General features: G+C 35.2%; 1 protein-coding gene across 2 annotated transcripts in view; it reads right to left on the bottom strand.

Annotated features, from left to right (window-relative positions):
* Positions 1-18,529: 18,529 nt before the first annotated feature.
* The window catches only part of LOC5576094 (peritrophin-1), a 182,895-nt gene continuing 181,973 nt past the window's right edge, over positions 18,530-19,451 (bottom strand). For both annotated transcript variants that reach the window (XM_021849038.1, XM_021849039.1), the window contains exon 6: positions 18,530-18,737. In XM_021849038.1, the coding sequence (XP_021704730.1) occupies positions 18,666-18,737 (72 nt within the window). In that variant the 3' untranslated portion in view covers positions 18,530-18,665. The remainder of the gene's footprint in view (positions 18,738-19,451) is intronic.

Genomic DNA, 19,451 nt, shown 5'->3' with positions numbered 1-19,451 from the left:
TTTGATGATGTATTTTTGCAACAAATTTGCCAATCTTAAAGGTGGCCTCCAATACCGGACACAACCTAGCAACGTTTCAAATTCTTTAAATGTATACAACATTGAATATGTTCACTCAAGAAATAGTAATTCATTGCAAATTTTCATTTGCACCATTCTACTTGGCCTGCAAGACGTCCATCCAAAATCCTCTGAATACATGAGGAAACATTACACCTTTTACTATATTGTCAGGAATATTCAAGTCTGTTATTGTTATTGTTATTACATGTTCCACAAAACCCATAAACAAATGAATGTATTGCGAAACCCAGGTGCACAAAACGGAACACCCAGTAGCTAGTGATGAATTTTTCGTTTGAAGAAAAGTTTCCACCGACTGGAGCGGGAATCGAACCCAGGCTTCGTGGCGCAATAGCCTAATCGACTGACATCGCTAACCGCACGGCCACGCATCCCACGTGATTAAAATCGCGCTATTTAAACCAAACTATATCTTAGATGAAATTTTAGGTCCTATTCTGCATGATTCGTGGGTTAGATCACTGAAAATTTGATTGAATTATAGTTTAATTTTTTGTGAACATTTATAATGCAGTGTTATATACAATTCTGGTGACTTGTAGCTCAAAACTGTGAACATTTTTAAGAGCGGTATCGGCCCAGCAACTCAAAATTCACTAGAGGCACAAGATTTTATCCTTGAGACACGCAAAAATGTTATTTTGGTTACGCTGTATAACCTGTGATGACTGTCTTCGTTTGATCAACTTGCCTGGTAACTGATCAGCATTTTTGTTACAAATATTTTTCAAAATCCATACGACAAAAACGTTTAGGAAAACGAATATCAAATTTTAACTACAGTAGTTATACCGCAATCAATTTAAACGCATCTGACTTTTTAAACTGCGGCTTACAAACACCGCGATAGAATCTTCAGATCCAAACCACAGTTAAGCCAAATGTCATGGTGGATATTCTTGATGAAGATTTGTTGGAATCATGATTGCGAGGCAGCAACATCTTCCGAGCAAATGTCTTATCATCCAAGTGATGATAATTTCCTAAAGTATGTGCACTACTAGAGTGGACCATTCATTCACACTTAGAATAAATCGCCACAAACTGTGAACATAAAGCACTGAATTTGAACGGTAAACAAAAGCATTGGCGTAGCTAGGATTTTTTTCTGGAGGGGGGCTAGGGAGGGCCAATATGTCGTAAGCCATAAACACGATTTTTACAAATTTCGTAATTCTAACAGATTTGTATTGATTTTATTTATCTGTTATTTTGTTTCATTGCGCGGCACATCAGTGATAATTGCAAATTTCAATTTTCACTACGGAAAACATTCATTCTTTTTGTGATCGAGTCAAAAATCCTTCAAGAATTCAAAAAAAAAAAACTCACAAGGAATGTCCTTTGTGATTGTTCCACAAACATTTCAGGTATTCAAACATGTGCTTTGAAGGGATTCCTCTGAGAATTCCTATCTCTTGAAGAATTCCGCTAGAGAATGCATAAGAAATTATTTTAATGGTTTCTCTTGGAAGGTCTTCTACGTTCTTATTACATATAAATTAAATTGTAAGTTTAAAGAATCCTCCAGTAGTTCATTAATAATTTGTATAGGATTTCAGAAATTACTGAAGATTTTCTGTTTTTCGGAATTGACATATTTCCCGGGATTTGCATATATTTCGATATTAATTTGTTGTTTTTGTAATCAAGAAGTATGAATAACCTTCACATGGGATTAATGTTATAATTGTTGTTATTCTTCAAAACGAAGTCAATAAATGTTTTTGGAGAAACATGAATAAATTACTCTCAAAAAAAAAAAGAAAAAACATACAAGTTTACTGGTATAAAAATATATATACAAAAATACAAATAATTAAAAAAAAAAATCATCAAGATTTGCTTTATTTTCAGGATTTTGAATATTTCACACTGAGAAAGAAGTTGGTTTCAATTTATGAGCTATGGAAAAAATACAATCGATCAATGCATAAGGTTTAACAAAACATTCAAAGTATTTAGATAAACCTTCATCATCATCATGAAAATTCAGCTTCAAAGGATGTCACAGTTGGAAAAAAAACAGTTGGTTTTCAAGAGAGCAATATAATTTCAAAAAAACGAAAAAACTGCTGCCATCCAAAACTGTCTTCCATTCAGTGAGTTGTCATTTGCTTCAGAGATGAAATTGAGAGAAACTAACCAAATTAATGCTGCTAAGATTCTCCATTGAGTTGTTCAAACGACTTCATCACGTGCCAGCAAAATGAGAAATACTTGGAAAAAAATGTCAGAAAGTCCAACCTATACCGATTTGGAAGCATTAGCTCTGAATGTTGACAGTAATTTATCAGCTCGTGGATCCGGTTCATGAAGTTTTTGTTATAAATTCGCTTATCGGATGAAAATTAAAAATTTGGCGCCTCTTGGAGCTGACAGAGCATCTATGTTGGACAGAAAGAAATAAAAAATCAGCCGAAGTTCAAGGTGCAATCGGGCGTGTTTGTTAATGAACCAAGGGCAGGAGAAAGTGGAACGTATAACACAGGAAACGCGGCCCCGAAGTTCATCCAAAACGTTGAAAAAGTGATCAATATAACTGGAGTAGACCAAACCCAAATTCAGCGTTGCGGTACAACTTTGTTAGTAATGCCATGTGGACGTAACGTGGATTACAAAGCATTCGGAGCGTATTGTGATCAAACAGCTCGTTAGTGCCACAAGCCGTATCCGTTGTATTATCTTCCGGTTAGCGTCCACAAGGTTTTGGTGAGTAGATCAAATATAATCATTCACTTTTTGGTACCGATCAAACAGCTCTCTAAAGATGCACAGGAAGCAGTGATAACATATAAAAATTGAGTGTATTCTACAAAGTTATTTGTGATTACATAGCCTCCTGTGCTCAACAAGCTCAATTTCTAAGTTCAGTTTTTGAAATAAAAATTTCATCTGACTTCTAAGTGGATTAATTATCAAACTCAATATATCAAAAGAAACGTCTTATTTTATCAAGAAACTTCCTCGAAGACACTAAAACACCTAAATGCAATAGTTTTAAAGTTATTCTATTTTGATCGTGAAATCGATTATTTGCGTAACAATTCCGAAAACAATTTTTGGTAAGAACGCCGCCTACTGAAAACAAAATTGTTAGGAAATTAATGGATAAATTTTTGATAGAATTCTTAAAAAGATGAATTGTAGAACAAATCTGGAAGTAAAACTTCCTTGAAACAGCTTTTGAACGAATCTCAGAAAAAAAAATCCTAAAGCGATAAATAGGGAACATCCAATAGTTCCCTAGAAAATTCAAGAGGGTGTCCTTGGAGACGAATCATTCGAAAAATTGCAGTAGGAATATATTTTGAGATAGTGAGTGTTTTCTAAGGGAGATGCTTGGCAAAAGCCCATTTTAGTAATTGTTCAAGTTGTTTATCATGACGCAATTTATTTATGAAGATGTGACAAACTAAAAAAATCTCTGATCTAATAACAAAAAAGCACAATGGTCACCCTACCGCACAACAGATACTTTCTTAATGGTAGATAATCCTGCAAACAAAGGAGTCACGTTAAGTGATGGTTTCCCACGTAATCTTGCAAACCTGGAGTGCAATTGCATAATACCAAAGAAGTGGTTTTCCAAGTGCGGCAGAAGCTTGTTCATTTGGAAAATTACAAGCCACTATCTAATGACCAACGCTTTTCTTTCCATTCATTCTTCGGAGTGAAGACCAACCACTGCTGGCTGACTGAACGCATTGAAGAAAAAAAAACACTCCTGCAGTCCAATTATCATCCCTTTTCAAGCCGGGGAACAATATCCCAACAGGTTACTCCTGTGTAGATTCTCCTCAAGCAGGCAATTTATTTTCCTAGGTGCCTGGAAACGCTAGGTGCACTTTGCAGGTGACCATTAAACTAATTAAATAAATAAGAAACGGTGCATCTTCTGGTAAATGTTCAACGTTTTCCCGGTTCTGGCACTGTGGGTTTCCCGGGTGCATCGTTGTGGTTTATGAAATATGGGATGAAACAGTATAATCATCGCGGAAAGATCTATGGGCGCAGGAAACTCTTCTTCAGTTGAGTTCAGTAATTTAATTGCATCCAGGGCCGGATTGACGAATTGGGAAGCCCGGCGCTGCAGTCTTATGGGGGCCTTTTTATCAAAAAACTTGTTTGATACTATAAAATAGGCTAAGAATTAATTTACCTGATTCCGTAATCCGGGGTAAGGCAGCGTCCATAAGTGACGTAGCATTTTTGGGCAATTTTCGACACCTTTTCCCCCGTACTATATATTCCCATAGCTAACACATGGTTCGTCACAAAATCTTAGACTCCCCCCGCTTCCCTAAAATGCTAGGTCATTTATGGACGGTCACTAACATGTGTTTTGGGAATTTATTGAAACTTTAATTAGAAAATAAAAATGATGCAAATTTTGCATTTTGAAAACGAATACTGGCACACATCGGTTTTCTGAAAATCTAGAGCATGTTCAAAAAAATGTTTTATACGTTTTTTTATTTGGCTAATATGGGGTAACATTGATTACCCATGTAAACAATGATCGGTAGTATCAAAAATGTCATAACTTATGAAGGCCAAACTATTAAAGGTCCTTTACTTTTGGAATTATTTCAATATGAATCGCAGAATACGCCTCCTATCGTAGGAGGTAGACTAAAATTCAACCGGTAGATTTAAAACGAGCGTAGAAGAAGGGAACTCGAAACACTTTTGGTCCGACGTACAATTATGTTTAAGACATACATGAAACGAGTGAACGGAGTGATCGTTGTCTATCCTTCGAAAAAGGCACAATAAATGTGACCGAAACGTCAGGTGTAGAACGGAAATTCGTTTATGATCCCTAGAGACTGAAAGCCGAAAACCCCAAAAACATATACCTAAAATGTCCCACTACGGTGGATATTCGAACTTACCTTCATTAGAGATTCTTTTTCTAAGTGTAAATTTGTTTAAGCTGTTATGGTTCGTACACATGTACACCAAAAATGCAATAAAACTACTTTACTCAACGACTGCATATAGACTGAGAACGTGAACAAAGTTTTCCTCCGTTCGGACTGAGGATGTGATGTTCGGCATTGATAACGGTTCTTTGATTGTGGTGTAAAAGATTGTTTTCGCTGCACTGTGAGCAACTGTCATGATTTATTTGGTGAAAAGGAATTGTGTTTATATGTTTGGGCTGTATTTTAATGGCGCCAATGAATTTTAAAGGAAATGGAATTCATGACAGGAATGGAAGGGGATGTCCGTACATCTAAGTATACTAATAAAACATTTTAGTGTTGTGTCCGGAATATGTTGACCAAATCTGGCCAAATCTAATTGTTGGTTCTCTTAAAAAACCATGAAATTTGAACCGTCGTACCAGACATCCGTATGAACTTCTGAATATGACATGCACCAGTCCCTTTTGTCTGATTTTCCGACATCGAATCATTCTTCTACTTATCCATCAATAGCAATTTATGAATATTACTTAGTTCCATGAATTTGAATTTGATTTTTGATCATTTACCATATTCGGATGGGTGGTCAGAAATTACAACAAATTATGTGCAGACAGAGCGGACCAAGTGTTGAAAAGCAATAAAATAATTGATTACTGCATTTTTTTTGAGTCAATTTCAGAGTCTGATAGAAGTTTACGGTAGTTCTATGGTGTATGTATGGCATGTCCTAGGACCCGCTTATTGAGCCAGCATATTTTGGTCGGTACTCAAGATTTTCACTTGGTCCACTCTGACTGAACGCATATTTGAATATTTCTGGTCTTCAATGCCCTGACCCTGCGAAACCTTAATTTTCAAGCTATCGTTATGCCACTGATTTTGGTATTGACGATATGGATTATTTAAGAATTTATGACACTGGTGTCGAAGGGTCTCGATAATCTGTTTATCTTAGAGATATGCACCCAATTTCACCATGCAGGCATTAAATGATTATTTTCCAAGAAAATGTTCAGTCAGAGTGGACCAAGTACACATAGTCCATCAAAAAATCGATCAATTAGAGATTTGAATTATGATTTTTCATGATTATCAATTCACATTATATTGTTTGAAAGTAACACAAAGGCGTGTAGAAATATTGAACCAAAATTTAAACGAGTTCAAAAATTACAGAGCGTAAGACTTTATAACCGTTTTTCTCGAAATATCAAAAATGTCACTTGGTCCACTCTGACTTAACACTGACCATTTCAAAGTCATGGGACATTTATTTCCCTACTGCATAATGAGTAACTTTTTCTTGATACATTAGGAAGGTTAAAAGTGATTGCATTAGTGAAAGCTAGATCACGACTGAGCCAGAGTAAGTCAATAGAATAAGTCGAAGGAAATAAAAGTTGCGTCGAAAATGATTTAGAACGAGAATTAACGTTGAATCAGTCGTGAGTTAGTCAAGAATATAACGCGAACTGATCAAGAGGTAGTTGATTGTAAGTCCAGTGTAATGTTAAAATATATAATGACTAGATGTTAAAAAAAGAGTTAGTAGAGTTAGTTTCAGGTTTAATTAGGGAGTAAATCAAAAAAGTGTTGAGCGTCTGTTTACACCAACGTACACCAGAACACGGGATACTCATGCGCTTACGATAAATGTTACTGGAAAGGTGAGCTCTTATCATATATAGAGTTTGACATAAAGTACATTTTGTTTGCAATAGTGGTTTAAAAAATATTGCAGTGGCCATCAACTCTCCACCGGAAAAGTGAATCAAGTCTAATGGGACGACGTTAAGCTTCACGTTTCCCAACTTACACAAAGTCTTGAACGTACCTAAAGCAAACACTTGCGCTGGCATTATCGTCAGATCCTTTCTCAAACCGTCATTTTCATCGCCATCTCATTACGAATTTGACAAATTTTCCATCCTCGTCCTACCGGTCCAAGGCAGAAAGGGTCGCCTCTTGCGGCATCACTCAAAATATTAGCTTCCGTCGAAAAAGCTATTAAACTTTTAGTAACATCCGTCGTCGGTCGTTTCCACCTCAGAACATTCAAACCCGGAGGCCAGCCGGTCTGATCCATCACCACCACCACAGAGCCTTTCGTAGAATTTATTCACTATTTGATCAAACCACCCGAGTGCAAATACCGGCATTTGAAATCTCACAAACCAAGCCGCACCACGATTCGCTTCCCGAGTAGATAAACATGAAAAAACTAACATCATATCATTGTATTGAAATGAAATACATCGTACAATGTTCTTCATTACGTGGGAAAACACAGAAAAAACATAAATGTCTATGAATAACACTTGCAAAATAACAGATTTTAATACTGGGTGTATACCAAAACGTTATGAAAAGTAGGTATTGAACAATAAGTTGATAGCAAACCATGTTATTGAAATGGGATTATAGTAGTTTACGCAACAAGTTGCAGAATGATGATTTTTGTTCTGCAACGAGTGGTCACAATTGTTGAAGGAAGGACATGGTAAGGATAGGGTTTAGGGATCTCTGCAGCTCACCCGGGAGGTATATCGTAGTTTTCATGGCGTTGGTACCAATTTCGTGTCGGTATTCGTCTAGCGGATCCTCAATCCAACACATAGGGGACAACACAAAAAAACTGGTTAAGAAAACACAAGAGAATTAAACTTTTATACCACACAAGCGAAGGAAACCGTAAATTACGACCATATACATGAAATTACGAGTTCCCAACACATCTCTAACAGGAATATAGGGTTGTCTACCTCGGACCGCTAGGGTATCCAAAAGTTGCGCTCTGGAGGCGTCCATATCCGGGCACTGCCAAACTACGTGATCGATGTCATCATAACCGGAATCACACCTATTACAAATATAGCTCAGCGCGTGGTTAATCCTGTGGTGCAAATGTGCATCTAGCGAGTAATGGTTGGACATAAGTCTTGGCATCACGCGAATGAAATCTCGACTTACCTCCAAACCTTTCCACCACGCTCGCAAGGAAACTCTAACGATTAAGGAATGAAACCACCGTCCTAGTTGGCCATTTAGCCAATCGCTTTGCCAACCGTGAAGAGAACTTTGATGTAGTGAATGAAAAAAAAAAATCATCGTGTAAAGTTCTTCTATTATAAATCTCACCTTCCTCAGCGTCCACCTTTGCGAGAGAGTCCGCCTTCTCATTGCCATAAATTAAGCAATGTGAGGTGACCCATACAAAGGTAATGTTATAGATCTATCGACCAGTGCACACATCTGCTCTCTTATTTTTGTAAGAAAGTAAGATGCGTGCTTAACATGTTTAATCGATAGAAGTGTCTCAATAGAACTGAGGCTATCGGAAAAAATGAAGAAGCGGTCTACGGACATGTTTGAGATCATCCCCAATGCGAAGTTAATTGCTGCCAGCTCAGCAACGTAAACCATGCAAGGTTCCTGAAGTTTTCGGAAGAGGGAAGAGTTTTCATTGAAGACACTGAAGCCAGTGGATCCATTGATGCGGGACCCGTCAGTGAAATATCTCCTGTGGGAATCGACATTCTGATTCTTTGTGTTGAAAATATCGTTAAACATCGAAGTTGATCTGGGATTCCATGAATAGCTTGTTTCATGGACAGATCGTATTGAACAGAGGAACTGTCATTGGTGAAGTGTACACGTGGATGGTTATAACATGGAAGGCTAATGTCAGATGACATGTAGTAGAGATAAACTCTCATGAATTTTGACTGAGTATTCAGTTTGAGCATTTCTTCGAAATTTAATGCAAGAAATTCTTTCATCTATCACCATCATTTGTTTTTTTTTTAAATAATAGTTATTGCCTTTTCCAAATCAGTACCCCAGGAATTGTCAGAAACGTTTTCTAAATTTAGTATGCTTACGATATCCTGAGTATTTTAATTTTCAAAAGAATTGGTGAGTCCTAAATTAAAATTGTGCGCTTTCGAACTGCATAGCAAATTTTTGAGCTTGTTCGCAATTAGTTATAAGTTTTTTTCTCTTTCAATGCTGGAATTGGTTCCAGGGTTTTTAATAAGTTTTTTTTTTGTTCATTTTAATATTTGGTTGTTATAGGCTTGCTATTTTCTTCTGATCGGGTTATGACGGGGCCTCGGCTACATGGGCGTACTACTTCTGTGAAAATCTGTTAAATTAATGCCACAAAAATTACCACTGAATTTAAAATTAATTAAAAGAGAATTTATTAGGAAACTTTTCTGTCACATTTTTCGCGAACGTGGGTAAACCACCTCGAGCCAAACCCGCCTACGAGCAATGATGCCGTGGCGAGTTGGCCTGACCGGGGACGAAGCCGGGAACTGTCTGCTGCCGATGGTGGGATGGAGGCGGAAAAAGTTTTGCGTATCATTCGGTGGTTACAATCGGATGGGAATATTTAACATCTATGAAATTTATGCGATTATCAAGGAACGCCAAATCGATCAGCCTGCAGGAAAACCGTTAATAAAGAACGGTATGTACTTATCACTCCGCAGGTTTGGAAGCCATGTTCAAGATCTGTTGAATTCACAGGATTGAAGCTGGTGTCTACTGCGAACAACAGTTGCTAGAGTACACTGTCCATGTATGCATAGTCGAGATAATTCATCGCAAGAACGTTTTCGTATTCCTGGCAATGTTCTTGCATTTGTTAACAATTTCAGTCAATGATTGAAATCCGAAAGTTTAATAAGATACATGTTTTAATTACAGTGAAACCTCCATTAGTCGATGTTCCATGTCTTGATATCGACTCATGGAACCATACTAAGAGAAAAATTTCATGGTTACTATGCTGGTCCCTTTAGAAAGCATTTTTGTTCCATGACTTGATATTTCCATGAGTTAATGGTCTCTTTACTCATGGAGGTTTGACTGTAATTTCCTACTTTAGCAATCTTAAAAAGCATGCATCATTTCATGCGACCAATTAGTAAACTTGATGAAGAAAGCGTATCATACCTTCGTGCTGTGCGTACACAAATCTCTCTGATCTTGGAAGTTTTTCAAAAGTACCTAAAGCAATAGAAAAGTAATACTGAGAAGCGTCCTACAAAAATAGTACAGTGTAAAAAACGGTACTTATCAGTGCTACAAAACTAGAACTTTCAAGCTGAAAGTTTCAGTACTATTCTACTATTAATCTCTTTACGATCCTTCTTCTGTATAACTCAGGTGTAAAAAATGGATGAATTTTCTCCAGAATATTCTAGTTTTAGTATTTGTTTTTGTTCGAATAAGTGTAAACTAATGTACAAATATTTTTGTATAATATTTAGATAAAACAAAGTGTTTTTTTAATTGTAAAGCTATTGAAGTATATAACATAGCACTTATAACAAGAATGACAGTTATATCATTCTTACTATACATGATTACATCCCATTTGTTTTGGGTATAGATTTTCTGAAAAGTGGATCATTTGGCGAAACAAATAACGATTTGAAGTATAATAGTTCCTCATTTGATATCCACAGAAAAGTGTTAGAATTACAATTACACTTACCCCACGGTACCTTATTCAACAAATGTTTTCAATTAGCATATTTTCCTGAAAAATGAAAAAATACTAAGGTCGTACCAATTTTGAAACCAGACGAAAATCCTGCAGAAGCTTCCAGCTGACGTCCAATCAGTTTGCCTTCCTCCATCAGTAAACTTTTTAAAAAGGTTATGTTGAACAGAATGATGGTCCACATCAACGAAAATTCAATTTTTGCCAATGAACAGTTAGGATTCAGAAATTCCACATCCACAGATTCTTTCAGGAATTCTTCCAGGGAAATTATCAGAGATTTCATCAGAAATTCCTTTTAGAAAATTCGAAGGAATTACTGAACGATTCCATAGAAAAATTCCTGGTTGTATATCGGAAGAAATTCTTGGATGAATTTCTGATGGAAACTTTACGAAGAATTCTCAGAGGAATCCCTCCAGGTTTTCCTTCTAGAACTCTATGAAGAAATTCCTATAGGAATCCAGAAAGTTCTTCGTGGACTCATCCAGGAAGTGTTTCGAGGATAACTAAAGAAATCTCTGGAAGAATTCCTAAACATATCCCTGGAGAGATTCTTGAAAGTATTCTCGATTGTTCTTAGGAATTCCTCCGAATATATCTTCAGGTATACTTCCAGGTATACCAATTCTCCAGAGACCGCTTCAGGAGTTTTTCTCCAGGGATTTTTTCAAGATTTTTTTTAAGAATATTTCCAGAAAGTTCCTCCAGGATTTCTTTTGGAATTCCTTCGAAACTTTCTTCCGGAAATTCTCCAGATACTCATTTAGGAAGTCCTTGAGAGATTTATTCAGAAATTCTTTCAAAGATACTTTTGGGAATTTATCCAATATTTTTTCAGAAATATGTTTAAATATTCCTACAAAGATTATTTCCAAAATTCTTCATATTATCCAAAGATTCCTTCTGTAGTTTCTCCAAAAAAAAAAAATCTTCCAGGATTCTTCCAGAGATTCTTTTATTACACAGACTCCTTCAGAAATTCTCCCAGAAGATTTCCATCAGGAATTCCTCTAGAGATTCGTTAAGAGATATATTCAGAAATTTATCAAGAATTTTTTTACGAGAATTCTTTCTGTGATAAGGATATCATATCAGGAAAATTACCAAGAATTCCTTCAAAAATATCCACGGTTATTCTTCAAGAATACACAATAATTCCTACATTAATCTGAGAGATCTCTAGGAGAATGACTAAAAGAATTTTAGTCATGGAATATGTGAAGATATCCGTGGAGAAATTCATAGAAGAGAACTGCTAGAAACTACTGAAGTAATCCTTAGCGGAAAACTTTAAGAAATCCATAGGAAAATTTCTGAAGGTACTCCTAGATAAGTTCTTGTAGGAATTCCTGGAGAAATTCCTTTAGAAAGTTTTCCAAGGACTCATACAGAAAATACTTTGTGGATTCCTGAAAAAATCAATGGAGAGATTTTTTACTGAATTTATGGATATCCTGAATAAATCCCTGGAAAAATTTTTGAAGAAATCGCTGAAGAAATTCCCGAAAATACCTTAGAGAATTCCTGAAGCAATTCCTGAGATTTCTTAGGTGAATTTGGAATGAAATGGAAATTGTTTCAAGAATTCCTCCAGGAATACTGACAGAAATTGCTCTAGATATTTCGTCAGAGATCCTTTCATGAATTTATCCTGAGAATTCTTCAGGAATTCCTCTAAAAACTAAGGTACTTCTGAAGAATTATATGAAGAAGTTTTAGAAAGAATCCCTAGAAAAAGTTTCTGAGGGAGTTTTTGGAGAAATTCCTGAAGGAATTAGAAATATTTTGAATAGTTTCTGACAAAATATTCGAATTCCTCCAGTGATTCAGTACCTTCAGGGCCATCGTAAAAGATTCTGCCAGGAATACCGGCAGGGATTATATCTGGAATATTGCTGGGGTTCCATCAAAAATACTACTGATGTTCTTTAAGAATACCACCAGAAATTCTCCGAGAAATCTTTCAGCAAGTTCTCCGATATTTCCTTCATGCACTGTGAATATTTTTCAAAATTTCTCCACAGTATTTCAACCTACATTACCATAGTCTATAAACTTACATTGTCTCTGAGCCACCATCAAATCACCACCAAAAATGCTGAAAAATTCACAGAACTCTATTTTCATGGTCAGGATGATAAGGAAGATATTTAAACATATTTAAAATTTGAACCGACCTAATGATCATTGAACAAAGTAATGTCCCATATGGTGTGCTGTTTAATGTTATGAATGTGACGGGACTTTGTTAATTGAATATTGTGAATATTCTCCTTCCCCGTAGAAAAAGTGATCTGAAAATAGGGTGGAATTAAAATTTACAAAGTACTCCAATCTACTTTTTTGATTCTCTATTAGCATTATTGATTTATTTCCAAATTTTGATATTTAACAGCACTACCCATAAGTATCGAGTAAATACTTATCGAATTTTATTGAGACCTCTTTGACCTTTGTAGACTTCTGCGCAGACCTATGTGGAAACTTCTGTTGAGCTTATTTTGTGGAGACTTCTGCTGAGGCTTCCATTGGCGTAGGAACAGGGGGGGCCGAGGGGGCCTGGCCCCCTCCAGAATCATCCAGGTCCCCCCCCAGAATTTGTGATGATAGTAAAAATTAAAATAAAAAAAATAATACGACGCAAAATCTTCTCAATCAATGTACTTGACTCTTGTAAGGGACTAATGACCTTCGGGTTAAAGTCGCCCTCATCAAACAACAATAACTTGGCTCTTGTTATTGACAAAAATCTCTTCAGTAGTTACGTTATTTTAGAGAACACCTTGCTTGTCTATGTCTTACACAGCATCTACGTGACGGTTCTGAATTCGGTGAAAGCTTAACCGTCCGGCTGTCGATCGATTTGTTACTGCTATAACTAGCTTCTTGTTGTATGCGATAAGCGCAATTTTTCAAAATCTCATTGCAAAAAAATACCGATGTATACAAGCGTTAATATTATTCCCAAAATAAGTTTCTTTTCTGAATAATCCAAATTATGCTGTTTCTCCATAAAGCAGTATATTCACTGCCTTCTAATTTTTCATGTTTTTTAGGATACCCTGCTCGAGGTGTCCGGTAATAATGATTTCCCCAATGAGAATTCTCTAAAAAGACTCTATAATATCCGAAAAATAATTGGAAAAATAGACTAGATTACTAGAGGAATTTCTCAAACAAGACATAGCGGGAATTCTTGTCAAAAATAAGGCTGAACTTTCAAGCAGTTTCGGCATGGCCAAGTTTTCTTCAGATAAATGACAGAAATTTACCCTGGTTTAAAAATATGTAAAACAAATCCATAAAAAATCTTTGGTTGATTTTGATTAAATTTTTTAAGTATTTCCACATGAATAAATTTACTGATCAGATTGATTAAGTTTCTACAGATTTCAATCAAATTTTTCAGAAAACTTTTCAACATTCCTTATAAAATTTCACTATAATCAAATTTCTCAAGGAATATTGAAGGGTAGCTTTAGAACTTTTGCAAACTTCTTGGAAAATAGTCGAAAAATATTGTCGAATTTATTCAATGCTTTATTCCTTGTATGACTACTTTTTATTGGTAAATTTATTCCGGAGAATGTTCCCGGATTTACCTAAAAAATCTTTCAACAGGTCAGTTTTCCCTCGCAATTCCTCCGAAAAATCATTGATTCTGTCAAATCTAATACATTTTGTTGAAAGTTCTACTAGAAATTCTTCTGTGATTTCTTTAAACAGTTTTCCCAAAAATTTTATTACAAATTCTTCCGCAAAGTTCAACAAAAGTTCTTAAAAAATGTGTCCAAAATACATCACAAATTGCGTCAAAAAATCTTCTATGTTTTTTTTTTTCTAGAAATTTTGCTTCAAATCCCCGGATTATTCCAGAAATGGAAAGAAAATTGTTTTTGAAATTTCTCTCGCCTTCGAATCTTCAAAGGAAAATTGTTGAAAAATCCCATAAAAAAAGATTTATTTAGATATTCATAAAGAAATGTTTATTGATCTTCCTTAAAACACTTCTCTGGAAATAATTTCACCAATTAGTCAGTGTTCAGAAAGATGGGATTAGATGATAATTTCCAAAGAAGATTCTGATAGAACTTCTTAAAAAAATTGCTTTATTTGTAATTTTATCAGAGAGGTTTTAACTATCCTGTAAATTACAAAGAGAAAAGATTATAAATTATCTTTCATTTCAATGTTGCCCATCTATTGTTCTACCTGCTTCAACATTTTGTTGTTTTTCCTTCCTTCGCATGACGCTTTGAGGAACTCCGCACAAAAATCTTTCCATACTTCAAAAAGAAACATTTTAAAGAATCTAAAAAAAGGTAAAATACAGAATTCTTAAGCGAATGGTTCCTGATTTCTGAAAGTCCAAAAGGAATTACTCAACAATTTTTTAAGTAATGCAAAAGCTTCCCAAGGTTCCCAAGGTTTAAATTCATAAAATGTAATATTTATGAGTTTTACTACACTACATCTTCGGTAATATTCTTAAAAATGCCGGCAATATTTTCGCGTTAATCTTCTACAGTAGTACAAAAAAATCGATGAAAAAAGTTTGTTTGGAATTTATAAAGGTAGGGAAAATGAATTCTTACTGCATCAATATGTTCACAGTTGTTTGAAACTTTGAAGTTCATACAAAATATTATCTAAGTTTTTAGTTACATACACATTCAGTATAAATTCCATCCGTTTTAACACCAATCGTTTTCTATTAAAAAGACAAAGAAAAAAGAAACAAAAATGTTTGTAGTAAATCTTTCAAGGACCTTTTAAGCTCTTTCTCTGAGGTACATTGTCAGCATGTTTCAGAAATTCTACGGTTTAATTCTTAATCTACGACAGGGATTTAGTATATTTTCCGAATTTTATTAAAGCTGCAATTGTTCTAAAAATTACCAACAAAGTTCTTTCAAATCTTTTTTTGTATACGTTTCTTCAGAAAACTGGTGCGTAGAGGAATTTGTGAAGCAATCGCAAAATATATTAAAATATTCCTGCAGTAGTTTTTGAACCAAAAAAATTTAGAGTTTGGACAAATTTTTAAATGTTATTTATGGAAGAATCTTGAGATTACCATTCCGAAAAAAATTGAGCTATTTCTAGAGCCTGAAAAAATACTTGATGAATATTCTGAAGAAATTTTTCGAGAAGTTCAAGTATAAATTGCAAAATCTTAGTAAATCTGATGAAAAATGTCTTCAATAAATTCCCAAATGAATCGTTTGAGCTGTTTAAAGCAAAAAAAAAATCTCTGGAAAGTACTGAGATGAATTTTTGGTAAATTTTTCGGGAGGATTCTAGGAAAACAATAATACGGTTTTCTAAGAAATACCTTACCTTTTGAAAGAACAATTGAACGTATTCCGCTAGTAACTTTATAGGAATGTTAGGATTCTCTAAACACTTCTAGTTAGGCATTTTTGAAAACATAAAAAAATATGTTCGTTAGAGATTTTAAGGAATGTGGGATGTTGCCCCTTGTCTTTAGAGGAATTTAAAAAATTAATTATTTGTGAAAATATGCACATAGATCTGCGTAGAACTTCTTTGAGAAATCTTGAATAACATTTTCGCAATTGAATACTTTTTAATTGCTCATAATATTCAAGTGGCATATTACGAGGAAGCCTTAGAGTAACACCTGGAAGAATCTTTTTATTTGCAGAAAGTCTGAATAATTATTTTGCTTCGATTTTTTTGCTTCAACTGTTGGTTAACTCTCTGGAGAATTCGTGTAATAAATACTTGCTTGGTGATCTTGAAGACATTTTTGGTGAGACTCTTTGAATTTTTAGTACCAATTTTTGAAGAAACCCTTAGTATTTTCTGAACATCCTAAACAAATTATTAATAAACAACTAGAGGATACTTTAAACTTACAACTGCAAGTTATATTTAATAATTACGTGCAGGGTCTTGCGAGAGAAATTATTAAAATAATTTCTAAAGCATTCTCTGATGGAATTCTTTAAGAGATTTATAAACAATTCGATTTTTCGAGAAATTTTATGGTGAGATTAATAAGTATGTTTTCTGTGAGAATCCCAGATCGAACTCAGTGAAAACTTGTAAAGGAGTTCTTGAAGAAATCACTGAAAAGTACAAAAATAATTTATGAAGAAATTCCCGTACTAGTTCTAAAAGGAATCTCTTCAAAGCACATGGTTGATTACCAGAATACATTGTTGGAGAACCACAAACGACATTTCTTGTGAGTTTTGCAAGAATTCTTGAAGAATTTCCCACTTGATTATAAAAAGAATGAATCTTTTCGGTAGCGAAAATATAAATTTACAAATATCATTGGCACATCCATGAGACAAAATAACAAATAAATAAAATCAACACAAATCTGTTAAAACTACTAAATTTGTGAAAGTCTTGTTATTGCGACTGATATAATTTCTGTTAAACTAATTTTTGCCAGGCCCCCCCTAGGCCCCCTCCAGCAAAAAATCCTAGCTACGCCAATGGAGGCTTCTGATATGTCTTCTAGGAACAATGGTGTGGAGACCTACTGTGGAATCTTTTGTAGTGAATTTCGGTAAAACTTTTGAGGAAACCTTTGTGCTCTGACAACCAGAATTTGCAGGAGAATTTAAATAAAAAGTCATTCGATTGTACAAATCAAACTCGCACAACACGTCGAAAGAAATCCTTTTTATTGACAAGTATACTCGGATAAAACGCTATTTTCGGAGTTCATCAGTGCATTTTGTTTCGTTAAGTATGAATTTACAAAATAATTTGAACTATTCCGTAGCGCCTGTCAAATGAACTTCGTTATCGTATATTGAGTCGCATAAGATTACAGATACATTCGCATTTAAATCCATTGGATGTCAATATTCATCATTACACATATATCGCCTCCACTTTTGTTTGTATAAGGTCTTTTGACGACATCTTAAACGTAATTTTTGCACATAAAGCATCGCAAAACACAAAAGGTGATTTCATTATACATGCATTCAATATACGTACCTCAGTAAAAAAAAATGTGCTGTATTCGATATCCTAATCCCATGCATTTTGAGCCAGTCAATTGAACAATCATCGTATTTTATTAAATCATCTCTAAGAGCTTAGAACTCAGATGGAGAAAAACAAGCTGGTTTCCGTTTTTCACTGGTTGAAAGATGCATCGACTTTGCAAAGGAGAGAGATCATATTTTCTTTAAATTTATTCGACTTTTTTATACAAACTTTTAGTTATTTGCGGAGGCACTTATCACGTTTATCCCAGTATTCTAAAAGTGAAGAAATTGATACGACGTTCGCGGTCTTTGTTTTCTTATTCTTGAGAATACATATACGTGTTACACATGAACATAGCAATATCAATCAAATCACGCAATAACTACATTCAAAGTTTCCATCAGTGCTCATTCGCTGTAAAGTCATTAAACTGTCATATAACTGAAGATATTAAATCGTTCAAGTTGTCACAGCAAGCAGAAAAACTTTTCTCCATCCTCCAAGAATACAGTTTTCGCTGTTGGCTCAAGAATTCCTGTCGTTCTCAGTTTTCCATTTTCCCTGCTGCACCACTGGCCGACGACGCCGAAGAAAAGAAGGAACATCTTTCATAAATTGAGTGGAGTTTTGTGTTTTACTGGTTTATTTATCTTACGCTGCTTACTCACTTCCTCATTTTCTGGTTTTAAATAATAAAGCGCAATAAAAACGAGTGAGAAATAATATAATAGTATAAACATTATTTTCAATTAAAAATATTATTTATATACAAAACTTATGAAGTTTTCATTTGCACATGCTCTCGAAGTTCTGCTTGAAGGATAGCCCTCGCAGTTGGGTGGAAATTATTTGCCGAGTTCTAGATGCCGGCTACTCTGTCTGGTGTTGTTATGGATTGGGACGGACCACTTTTGGGGAATAAATCGTCACATTAAAGCAATGTTCTGAACTTTTTCAGCAAACCGCGCTGGGACCGTCCAAATTTCTTCTAGCGTTGTCATTATAGTCGTTGCTGTTGTTACTGTGGGTTACATCCTATAGTTTCGGACTGCTGATGGGGCTGCTGTTGCTCCGAAGGGACCGATGTCGACGAGGAAATCCTTAACTAACGAACATTTCCTCAGTGCAGTCATTATCACGAGAGTTTAGTTTTTGTTTCGTCCTCCGCTTGGCTTACCCTGGATGGCGCCTGGTGGCAGATTCGAAATGGCATTACCCTGTTGGATACCGCCGCGTCGCCAAATGTTGTTTGTCCGGTGGTTCCGTAGTTGCCCCGGTTGGTGAAAATGAAAATGGAAATGATAATCAACATTAATGGTCGAAAATAAGTTTCCATTAAGTCGCACTGTCACGACGTCACACGTGTTGTTGCTGGCAAACCGGTACACAGTGTACTATTTTGGGAGAAAAAACGGACGCGATTCAACCGCAATCGAACGATTTCTGAAAGCTCATTTATTTATTCATTAATGAAAGCTACGCTAAGCAATTTCCCCTATTTTTCCCCTGGAAGAACAACAAAACGTTAAACAAAATGTTGCTGGCTTCTGAAAAAATATACCGCGTAAGACCGAAATCCTTACACCTAAGCACTAAGCAAAATAATAGCCTATGATTAAAATGTGTGGGTTTGTATAGAAAATCGATCAGCCTTTTTTCTGTCACCTTAACATCTTTTTAGATGTAAATAATCACATCAAGATCTAAAAGTTGAGTAGAAATCATTAAAAAATAGGAATAAAAATGACTAGCCTTGAATCGAAATCCGTACACCTGAATAAGTTTGAATAAAATCCGTACACCTGTGATTCTAAATCCGTACAGCTACTTAAAATTCAAAACCTGGATGCTAATGATGGCATTTTTATCTTCTTCTCTCTGTTACTAACATGACATACCAAATTGGACAACGCCTCATTTTCAGCTTTGTG

The sequence above is a fragment of the Aedes aegypti genome, chromosome 3, assembly GCF_002204515.2.
Source record: "Aedes aegypti strain LVP_AGWG chromosome 3, AaegL5.0 Primary Assembly, whole genome shotgun sequence".
Taxonomy (NCBI): Eukaryota; Metazoa; Arthropoda; class Insecta; order Diptera; family Culicidae; genus Aedes; species Aedes aegypti.
Note: the sequence above shows the minus strand (reverse complement) of the source record. Positions and strands in the feature narration are given on the sequence as shown.